This window comes from Ciconia boyciana, chromosome 12, assembly GCF_034638445.1.
Source record: "Ciconia boyciana chromosome 12, ASM3463844v1, whole genome shotgun sequence".
NCBI lineage: Eukaryota > Metazoa > Chordata > Aves > Ciconiiformes > Ciconiidae > Ciconia > Ciconia boyciana.
Window position 1 is genome coordinate 8,740,736 of NC_132945.1, and position 11,569 is coordinate 8,752,304.

General features: G+C 53.4%; 1 protein-coding gene across 1 annotated transcript; it reads right to left on the bottom strand.

Annotated features, from left to right (window-relative positions):
* Nucleotides 1–2,306: 2,306 nt before the first annotated feature.
* Nucleotides 2,307–8,821, bottom strand: CD40LG (CD40 ligand). The gene is made up of 6 exons (XM_072877165.1): nt 8,666–8,821; nt 6,755–6,892; nt 5,463–5,508; nt 5,108–5,164; nt 4,747–4,809; nt 2,307–2,755 (listed from the first exon to the last, which is right to left on the bottom strand). Exons 1-6 carry the CDS (start codon nt 8,819–8,821, stop codon nt 2,385–2,387), a joined length of 831 nt encoding a protein of 276 aa, XP_072733266.1. The 3' UTR covers nt 2,307–2,384.
* Between the last annotated feature and the right edge of the window lie 2,748 nt (nt 8,822–11,569).

Consider the following 11,569-nt stretch of genomic DNA (forward strand, 5'->3'; position numbering starts at 1 on the left):
GCACCTCCACTTCCCCAAGGAGGTTTGGGGCTCTCCAGCCTCACCGGCGCTGCCTCCGTGAGCCCAGCCCGCAGGGACTGTCTGGGTTTCGGCAGCGGCAGGGACATAGTTGGACCCACATCACCGCGGGAGGCGGCCGCCCAGCCCCTACCGCCCCACGCATGGCGGCCGCAGGACCCCACCTTGTGCAGAATCCATCCCTCTGCTCCAAAGCGGAGACATCCCTGCAGGCTCCATGCCCTCAGAGCAGGCAGGAATAGACCTCTTCCAGCCAGGTGTCCTAAATCCCCTTAAATTAGCCCCCACCCCTCTGCTCCACAGCTGTGCCAGGGGCTCCAGCCCCCGTGCCTCCCTGCCTTCCCAGGGTAGGGGGGTCCCTGCTCCCTCTTCCAGCCAAAATGCCCCCGGCACTGCCCGGCCCTAGCACCCCAATGTGCCCCAAGGAGTGGGACGGGATGGGATGGAATGGGATGGCTGCCCCTAGAGGCTTTTGGGACTGGCTGTCCCCACTGTGCCCCCCAGTGCCACCCCACTGCCCTCCAAGCAGGACCCTGGGAAATCCAAGCCTGGGGCTGAGAAGGGTGAGCGGCCTTCAAGGCATAAAAAGCACCCTATCCCTTAATTCATAAATTGTATTAGTTGTAGGGTAACAGTGGACGAAACCCCACACTCAGGAAGGGGGAACCATGAACGTTGAAATATGCTGCAAAACACAGCTACAGCCACGCACAGTCCCTTGGCACACAGTCCCTCTCTGTTTACGAATATAAGATGGTTTTAGTTAAAGAAATAGTTTTTACACATGGGGTCAGACAAGAGTGGTCCATTCCCTGACAAAGGCAGTTTTGGAGAACAGCCGACAAATACATACTAAATTATAGTCAAACCAGACTGGCTTTGAGCTCTCCTCCACTGACTTTGGGAGGGGGGCATGCCAGGCACCCAGCACTGCAATGAGCTGTGCAAAGACTGCCCCGTCCGTCCCGGCAGTGGTGGCACTCGGGCACTGTGTTAGGACCAGACCTGCAGCCTCCAGCCAAGCAAACCCTAAGGATTGCCCACATCTGAAAGCTCTTCCACTTGCTGTCCTGTTGGCTTCCAGGAGTATTTCCAAACTTCTGCACTCCAAAAAGTGTAACCTGTATAACGAAATACTCCAGGCTTGCCACCTTTGGCATCTTTAGATGCTTTTAAGAAATGCTGCATCAACATCCTTGTGCCCTGCGGTTGCTCAGCTCACCTTCCCTGAGGGCCAAGCTGGAGAAGAGGGTCGGGGAGACCCCAGCGTGCAGTGTCACCCAGGTACCCCCTGCCCAAGATGGGGTCCTGCCCATCTGCACAGTCCTGCTCTCCTGGAGCTCCAGGAAAAGTGCTGCTGTGGGCATGTCCTCACTGAGGACAGCCAGAAGATGCTCTGCACAAGCACTTTGGAGGGCTTGGAACGAAGCAAGTTGGTCCTGCCACCCCCATGCTTTCCTGATCCTCCTCCTAGGGTAGGAGGGGTCTCAGGAGAGGAGGCAGGTCCAAATTTGTCAGTGGTGGCCAATGCCCCTTCCACAGTGGAGTGAAACGGTCCGCAGGCAGAGGGTCCTCTGCCTGCAGAGGTGGGAGGAGGACAGTCTGGCGAGCGGATTCGGGCCACCGAGAGCAGAGCACCGCTGGTGCCTTACCCTCACTCTGGTTTGAAATCAGCAGTCCCCCCCTCGGCTGCTGATCACCCCTCTGATGCAGGGCGATCATCACCAAACGTGAACCTGGCTAAGGCAGTGTCACCCTAAGCAGGAAGGCAGGTTGAGTTTCATAGATAGGCAGGGGTGGAAAAAAGGGGTTTCTCAAGATAAAGCAGACAGTTAGGGTGGCAACGATGCATCACCAGCAGCTAGCATGTAAGGACAGCACTTGGCTGACTGATTCCTTTAGAGGAGACGTTCCTAAGCCTTTTAATGTTTTTCCGTTGATGTTTTGTAAGCAGATTGGTACGGGAGATATGTATGAACCTAGCTTGGCTGGAGCGCCCTGAGCCATCCTACAGTGTTAGGAAAGAAACGTTGATGGTAGAGTTTGCTAAATAAAGCTCTAGTGACATAACGGGTTCATCCACTCTGCCAGGCACGCGGGACATGGTGGACCCAGACACACAACACCAGCACGTACCAAATTGTTGGCAACGAAAGAAAAAAGCAAAGTGCAAACAACAACAGCTTCAAACTTTGTTCCATTTGTGTTCTCAGAGCCCCTTGGCCCTCATTAATAAATAACAAAATATACAAATTAAGAAATAAGAAAACCAAAGAGGCAGAGGAACATAAATACGGGAAACAGGGAAAGCCACTTTGCTCAACAAAGTCGGGCTGGACCCCTAGCTCGGGGTGGCCCCCTCCTCACTACAGCTTGAAGATGCCGAAGTAGGTGCTGCCGTGCCTGTAGTTCACTCGTGTTGAGTCTGTCACGTTGACAAAGACCATGTCACCTTCCCGGAGCTTGAATACGCCTCCCTCCCGGATGGACTGGAGGTCGCAGGTAGACATGGAGGTGCTGTGCGTGTTTAGTCCCTTCAGCAAGAGCCGGTCCTCTTCCATGGGGAGATACAAATAAATATAGAGGGTGAAGGGTGCTGAAGTTGCTGCCTTGGTGCAGAAGCTGACTTGGGAGTAGATGTAGTAGAGCCCTGCTTCCTTCACCTTCAGTTTCCCATCCTGGTAGGATATCACGTTGTTGTTCATGGGGCCATACATCGTCGTCTTCCACTCTAGCACTGTAGGGGGAAAGCATGGCAGATGAGCTGGGAGAAGGACACATGCAGTTTGGCAGGCTGATTTTGGGGGGACACCCCACAGACATTTGGCATCACAGCCTCTGTCTGCTGTGGGGTGCAGGGGTGGGTCCTGCCCACCCCAGGACACCATCCTCAGCCCAGGGGAGCAGGGTCCCCTTCCCTCAGGCCAGGACATGTTTAACCCGTGTTTCTGGTCACTAGCCTTGACAACCTTGAATCAATTCTGTGAGTGGAGGAGCATTTTGCTTCCTTCATCCAACGAAGTGGAAATGCTTAGGGTGGAGGATTGCACACAGTTGCCACCAGGGGCCAAACGCCTCCTGTGTCCACCACTGTAGGGTTGCTATCTCCATGGCTTCCAGTGGCACAGCCTCCAAGCCCTCAGAGCACTGCCAAAACACACTGCAGTTGCTGTCTTCAGAGGCACCCATCCCAGGGCACATAGTTTTTCCAAACTGGGTGCTGCCTTTCCTCCAAAGTCCTTCCTCCACGTGGCCTCCGGAGAAGGTGAGACTTCACCAGGGAAGCACAAAAATAATTGTCTCAGAGTTTTGGTCCCTGGTAGGGTGCAGAGCTGGAAGGGTTTTGCACGGCAAGTGCTGCCTCCTACCACCAGGACCACTGCCCACACAGACCTGCTACTGGCATGGCTGTTGGGGCACATCGGAGTAGCTCATGAACATGCACTCCCACTGGAGTTGGTACAGATAAGTCAATACAGAGACTGGGAAACCATGGCCATAGGGGCTGAGCTCAGCTATGACCTCCAGGAGGGATTTTGGACCTCTGCCTTCCCCAGCCTACAGAGACACTTGCAAGAACATCAGGGGTGAGCAACCCAACTCCGTGGGGAATAACGGGTTTGACTGTCCCAGCCCAGAGTCCCAGTCCTCACAGCAAGGTGGCACAGGTGGTCCTGGGAGAGCCACGCAGCCCGTGGTCCATGCCCGTGCATCCCGCAGGGATGTTTCCTCTGCTCTCGACTGCCGAGGCGCAGAGCCGAGCTCCAGGCAGCTGCTGCTCGCTGGGCAATTTCAACCTGCTTTATAGGCTCAACAAATGCTTTAGCAGGGAGTTTTAAAATGCAGCGAGTTTCTCGCTTCTTTGATCTTATCTACCGCTAAGCTTTCCACAGGTAGACTGAGCTCTGGGTGAAATGCTGCGTCAGAGATGGAAAGAGCAGTTGCCGATTACTGGCAGTTACTCCAGAATTAAATCAAAAGTGCTCAGATTGTGAAATCCTTGCCAGGTTGAGAGACTGACCTTGGAAGCTCTTACTCGCTTCGGTAATCCTTGCTCTTGCAGGATGTCCCTTAGCTAAGGCAACACTGGGGGACGGAGCTGCGAGAGCAACCATGGTCTGTGCAGAGGGATCCACAAATGCAAATGGAGGTAGGACTCACACGTGTTTCTCAAACCTGATGTTGCCACGGCTGTGAATAAGTGCAGCTTGTCTAAATCAGTTTGGAGCTATCTATACTGCAACTGTAAAGTTGTCACCCAGCCCGTATTGCTACCAGGACCAAAGATTATATCAGCAGATATAATATGCCAGCAGAACCCTCCTGCAGCAGCCACACGGGCAAGGCATGGCCAGGAGAGCAAAAGCGTTGTGTTTTGAGTCCAAAAGAAAAGTGAGAGGTTGGTTTCCTTAAATACAAAGAGAAATAGTTTTCCCCTCATAAAAAAGCACCGTAAAGATTAAGCCATTGTAGTGCATTTCTAGGAAGGCATATATAAGGCTACTGGCATGGGATGTGTGAGCCCCGTGTGGCATAGGTGCACGTGGTGACGTGACCACTGGGAGGTTTGCTGTGCTTTGGGGACACGCTCTTGTGCTGGAGCTGTACTGTCCCTGTCCCTGCCCTTACAGAGCCGCGGGGCAGGATTGCGGGGTCTGGCCGGGGGATGCACACTGTCATGTCCCACTGGCTTCCTGGCCAAAGCAGAGCCGAGCGGGTCTGTCTTACCTGAGACTGCTTTGTTGCTCTTCTGACCTGCCAGGTGGGCTGCGATCGGCTGCCTCTTCTCTGCTGCAATTCAGAAAGGCCAGTGTTATCGATGCCTTGGCACCCGCTGTCCCCCCGGCGCAGCACAGCTCCTCTGCAGGGACCACAGCACCTCCCACCCTTGGTATTTCTCTATGGGCCAAATCCAGTTCAGAGGCACAGTCTCCAAAGCCCCCCCCCAGCTTTGAGTGATGTAGGATCTGGCCTCTGCTCAGCGCCAACAGTCGCCTTCGAGGTGGAGCCCCTGAGGGATAAAGCCTGCAGAGGAGACCGTGCCACCATGCACGCTGTGGGAAAGGACAGGAATGTGCCCACCCCTTACCTGCCACGGACGTCTCATTCTTGTGCATCAAATGGGGATGCTCATGGTGCTCATCGCCTGCAATGCAAAAAGGCCATGGATTTAATTTTGGATTAATTTTCATCGACTTGAGGCAATGTGGCACCCAGAGCCACCTGCCCTGGTGAGACAGCCATGCCCAGTGCTCTCCTCTGCCAGCCCCATGCCACACACAGTCCTACCCTCATGGGGATGCTCCAAACCCCAACCCCATGCCCTGCCTTTGTGCCATGCCCTGGGGCACTGGTGGGCTGTTGCAGGGTGAAGGAAACCCCTTCCCCAGCCAAGCCACTCCTCCGGCAAGCGATGGGTGTGCTAGCGGCACCAGAAAACTCACCTCTCTGCATTTCAAACTTGGGCTGCCCTTTACTGGCTCCCCCGTCCTGAAACAACAGCAAAAACATATGTTTGGGGTTTTTTTAGGATGTACAAGTCAACGATTTTGAAAGCTTCTGTGTAAAGGATGCTCTGGCCATCACGCAGGCTGGTGCTGTTTGGCCCTGACAGCCCTGCCAGCTCTCAGCAGAGGGTACCCGAAACCGCAGAGCCCCTCCAGCACCTTTCCCAGCATCACATATGGCCGTGGGCTGACCAGCTGTTTGCAGCAGGGGGTTTGTAGGGTTTATGATCTTAGGTTTTATGCAATTAAAATGATGTGACGGGGAAAGTTTATTTGAAAAAAGAGAAACAAATAAACAAAATCTCCATTTAATTTAAAACCATGTTGGACAGCCATGCTGCCCAGCAGGCTGGGCATGTCCCTGCCCCTACAAGAGGGGTTTTTTCAGGACTGCTGAGCAGGGCCCATCTCAGACCCAATCTTCTGTTGTCAGTTGGGTACTGATGCAAACCTGAAGGTTTAGCTGAGGCATTTGCTGTCATTGGGCACTGACAACAAGGAAGAAATGTCCCTCTCCTGCCTGCTCTGGCCAGCACAGCCCCTCCTAAGCGGCGAATTCAAGGGCTGAGCAGGCTGAGAGCACCCCATCCCTGGCAGGGCAGCCCTCAGCCACTCTGGGAGGACGACACGGTGCAGGGTGGCTCTTTTGCACCCAAATGTGAGGAGCCGCTGCACCGGCTGGAGGTGCCATCCCTGAGCCCATGGGGTGGCATCTGCACAGCATCGTCCTCCTCCTCGCCAGCTGCCAGGAGCCGTGCCACCTGGCCCAAGCCTTGCACTGTCATCGACCCCTGGGCAAAGTGGGCGTAAAAGTGCTCCCAGTGGCATGTGGCCACAAGCATCATCACAGCCACTGGCCACAAGATCAGAGCAAGGTGCCAGACAGCAGAAAATCAATGTATTTTCAGACCAGGATCAGAGCGCAGAGCCAGGATGGCTGCAGCTCCATCCCTCCCGCCGCAAGCCCCGAGTATCCCTCGGCATGCCGCAGCTGGACGTGCTCTGACCAAGACCGTTTTAAGAAAAAACTGGATGAGATTTTTCAATTATATCAATATAGTGGAAAAATACGGTGTAAAAAACTATAGTGTAAAAAAGGGCATGTGCTATGCAGCCCCAAGGTAAAGGGCACCCATGGTTGCAAAAAAAAGCTTGGGATGAAGCTGTGTGTGCACCGGAGCCCTCCCTCCACCTTCAGTGGGGTCTTTATCCACCTAACAGCAGTGTACCTTGCACTGGAGGTCCTGGAAGCCCTTTAAAATCTTTTCACAGTCCAATAATGTTGACTTCTGACCTTCTGCCATCTGACATTGCTGTACTTTCCTCAGGAAGATGTAATCTTCATTTAAGCTCAACACCTCTTCCATCTGCCGGTGGGGGAGAGAAAAGAGGGTGAATGGGATGTTAGTGGGAAACCTGCAACGGCCAGCAGTGGAGCCATGCTGTATTCCTGCCAGCGATAAATCGCAGCCTGGAAAGCGCAGGGTCGGTTGTTCGGCGGCGGGATGAGCCAGGCAGACACACAGCAGGTACCAGCCGCCCGGCACAGCATCTGCCCCTGCATCCGCCGGGAATTGCACCCACGGGGCTGACCCTGGTTGGCAACGCTGGATGAGAGGAGGATCGCTCAGGATCCCTTCCTATCACCTGGATAATGAATTTAAATTTCCCACTCTGCCTTTTCCAAAAGGCAGGTGGCAAATATGCGCCCGCCTGCATTTACAGACAGCAGCACAGAAATCTCAGCGCGTGGCTCAGGGCTCGCTGCTGCTGCCCCAGTGGCCCCGGCAGGCAGCTGGGATGCTCTCTCAGCCCCGCGCTGCCCTGCCCATGCCGGGTGGCTTTTCATTTTTTCAGCTAGCTTATTGACTAAAAGAGCTGCCGAGAGACCAAAATGACTTGTGAGTTGGGGATGAATTCTGCCAAGAGCTTCAGATTTAAAAAATCATTTTAAAAAAATATTGGAAAGCCAAGAAAAAAAACCAACTGATTTTTGAAATTACATCTATTTTTTTGTAAAAACCTAACATTCAGCTAAACGGTAAAGAGAAGTGCAGACGGACACAAGGACACACAGCCTGGCAGAGCGCTCAGCGCAGGCAGCGCTGGGATGCGGAGGGTCGGGTTTGAAGCCCTGCCGTGAGCTCTGAAGGCAGCTGAAATCTTCCTGCCACCCGTGACTGCATTTCGGCTGCCTCTGATCCTCTGCCACGGCCCCTGCAGTCACGTTTCGCTCTGCCAGGGACCCGCTACTCACGCCTTCACCCCAGGCTGCAGCCTCCGTGCAGCAAAGTCCCCTTCCCTCCCCCCCAACTTTTAAGCCCCTCTAGCTCAGGATTGCTCAGAAGTCACCCACTTAAATTTCAATTTAAGTTTAAAAATCAGTATTGATGATCTTATCATTGTATCTGGTAAGGAGAACTCCCTCTGGTTTTTAGACACACTTCATTTCTTTAGCTGGTAGTCTTTTCTGGTTTGGAGGAAAATAGCTTTAGATCAGTGATTTCTAGCATTGTGCAGTGCGGCTGCAGTCATGGCAACCTCAAAAACAGCTTTTCAGATTTTAATTTTTTGGTAAATATTGTCCCAAGTACGGGACAGGATCACTGATACTGTGTCTCTTCAAAAAAAGACAAAGTACTAAGATCCACTCTTTTCTTCCCTGAACAGAAAAACAGCATCTGAAGTGAGATGTTGGTAAAATGCATACATGCAAACACTAAAAAAAATTCCACCTCTGGATCCCCGAGGATCTAATCCACGATTAGTGTCACAGTGCTGCCAAGTGCTACAGCAGCAGAAAAACCACCACCGAGCCTAAAATAGCCACTTGTGTGTTTAAGCCACACTCTCCTCTCCCCAGGCTGGCCGTCGGCTGCCAGGTGTGCTATTAATGACTTTTCTTGATTGATCCATTCTCAATTTGTTAATGAAGGGAACGGATCTCTTCCTCAGCGTACATCTTAGTGGCAAATTAAAGCAGAAATGAGAACACGGGTGTAATAAATGTCACTCCTGCATCCATCCAGTGGCCAGCATCATCTTCTACCATGTTCATCCTTTTGGTGAGCGCATCTCGCCACGGCTGAAGGCAAATTGTGTTAGCAATCCAGCAGAGACTACCTTGTTTCTATACTTACCTTATCCATCTTCATGTGAAGATACAAACAGAAGAGTACGGTCCCGATCGTCTGTGCTACAATAAATATAGCGAGGAAGCCCATGAACATTTTCATGGTGCTGGGTGAGGTGTTGCTGATGGGTCGGGGTGTCGCAGGGCTGTAGGGGTCGTTCATCCTCTGTGCACGTTGCTGGGGCTCCTTCAAATGCACTGCTTGCAAGTAGCATGAGAACTGTTGTGTGAGCACCCGCTGCTCAAGGGATACAGGTTGCAGCAACCTACACTTCCTGGAAAAAACTCTTCGTAGTGGGTAGGTTTGTTCACTACTGTCTCCCACAACAAAAAAAGGTTGCTTAGACTTTCTTCTCTGGTGCACTTCCATGCTTTTTCCTACCGTTCTACCAGAAGCAGAGAGCAGTTCTTATTCCATATATTCATATTTACCCTCGAAACGCTCCAGACTATGCCCCAGTGTTTTTTTCCTGCTGTGGATGAAAGGTTCATGGCAAGTCATCTTCAAATAAATGAAGACTGTGAATCCATGGGCAGAGCTGCTGAACTGCAGTGTGGGCTTCCAGGGGCTAGGAAGCACTCAGAAAGTCAGTTGTTTCTCAAAAGGAGAAGAAAGGCTTTTTGCCCTCTGTTTCCTTCACGAGAAGGATGATTTTGCAGTTAAGATGCTTGGCTGAGGCAGGCGGGTTGTGCTGGTTTCTGGCCTTCCCTCGTGCTGCCCACGGGTGAAGTCTCTGCCTGGGTAGGCTGGGTGATCCTTATGACCATCGCTACGGGCACTGGGACCCCAGCGTGGGCACAGCTTTCATGCTCCTCAACAGACAGCAGGATTTCGGGTCTTGGTGCTTGACCATGAGTTTGGAGAGACAAGTTTTAAGCAGCTTTGTCGGTACCCCAGTGAGGTGCTCACCCTGCACCCAAGGGAACAAGCATGCTCAGACCCTGTCCCCACTTAGCAGTGTTACCTGTATCTATATATCTGAGCATGAAAAAGGCTGTTGGGGATGCTGAGCACTCCTGCCAGCTGCTGACCTCCCAGCATCACCTCCATGCAACTCTGGGCAACCCAGGTCCCCACACCCCTTAAGCCAGCAGCAGGTTCTGCTGAGGTCCTGCCACTGAGCCTTCCCTGCCCCGTCTCAGAGCTCTTCAGGAATCCAACACTTGCGTGGCCATGCACCACCAATACAATAATTTAGGGTAAATGCAGAGAGGTCCTCACTGCTTACAACAAGGGACAGACCTCCTTTTCTCCATGTAAAGAGGATAACTCTGGGTTTCTGTTGGGGGGCAGAGGAGGAGGGCTGCAAGGCTGTACTACGAGGAGGGCTGGGGCACTGGTTTGAAGGCAGTCATCACGCCATCATGTAAAGTTGTTTTGAAAGTAGCACGCTGAAGGCAATGCTCTTATCAGATGTGCATGCAGCAAATGAAGGGTTGGATCCTGCTAGAAGCAGCTGGGCGCTGAGCAGGGTGCTGCTTTCCAGCAGTCCCAGGAGAGGAGGGTACACAGCGCCTTGTCGGGGCTGTCAGAGCATTGCAGGATGGAGTCGCTTTTGCTATCTATCTACCCACTCTCTCGCATCCTGTCCTGTGTGGTTAGAGCACTGTGAGCTGCAGTTGCAAAAGCTGGTAACAAAGCACAAACATGCCTGCAATCAAGTCAGCGTTTGACCTTGGCAGGTCACTGTGTTCCTAAATATAGCATCCAAATCACAAGTGTGGGATGGCACCAGGGTCTTCGTGGGAAGCAATTCAGTGGCTGAGCAGAGGACAGCCCGGGGCTGAGGCCCTGGCTGGTGCTTAGGAGCTGTGTAACCCCTCACTGTGCCAGGACTGTCCCCTCTGTGACGAGGGGAGCTTTGGGACGGGGCTGCCAGCTCCGGGGCCAGCCCCTCAGTGTCACTTTTGCCTTCCAGAGGAGCGAGTGGCCCCTGGGGTCCCTGCCCGTGCATGCCCATGCCCCGAGGGCTGCCCATGCACCCTCACCATCCAAGGGCTGCCTTGCTCTCCAGCTCGCTGGGGCTTCGCAGCCCCCACAGGAGCATCCTCCTGGCAGGAGTGGGGTGACCCAAACAGTGCTGGGGATGCACCAAGTCGGGTGGCAAAAGGGGGTCCCCTTGGCATCAGCAGGGCTTTGGACCCTGTCCCTTGGGCTTGCAGCCCTGCTGTGCATGGCACCAAGCCCACACACAGCCTGGGGGCACTGCCAAGCCACTGGGTTTATTCTTTTTTATCTTAAAATTGGCATTATCTTTGGAAAGGCCAGCTCTGGCCTCCTCACAGGGGTCTGGTCTGACACTGAGCTCCTATACCCTGTCCCTGCTATGGCAAGCAAAAAGCCATTTCGTGGTGGACATCCCCAAGGGCACCCCACACAGCTGAGGGCCATGAGGCCACAGTGGGGAGCAGCGCCTGCTCCCCAAAGTCCTCGCCCCATGCCTCAGCCCAATGGCGCTCACTGTCATTTTCCAGGGCTCTTCAGAGTTTCCTCTGAATTTAACACTCACGTTTGGGGGAAGTCTCGACATGAGAAACAAATCGACATGAGAAGTCATCACTTAATACTTTCCCCGAATCCTGAGAGTCGGGACTGAGAGTCAGCCAATAACGTGTGAAACCACAGCAATGAGCGTTGCAGAGAGCAGCAAGCAAGGGTTTGCACAGCTATTCCTGAGCCCTGGCTGTCCCCGGCAGACGAAACCTGTTCAAAGCTGTTTCTGGATAGCCACCCGTCACTGTTTCGCTGAAATGAAAAGAATCTGTAGGTAACGCCGGAAACCCTAAGTGCGTCGCCAGCCCCATTGCATGCACCTTGCTGGGGAGGCTGGAGCTGTCGGCAGCCTCGGAGGGGCTGCTGGGTTCGGGGAGGAGGATGGGGAAAGGCTCCGGTTTTGGGTACCCAGCACAA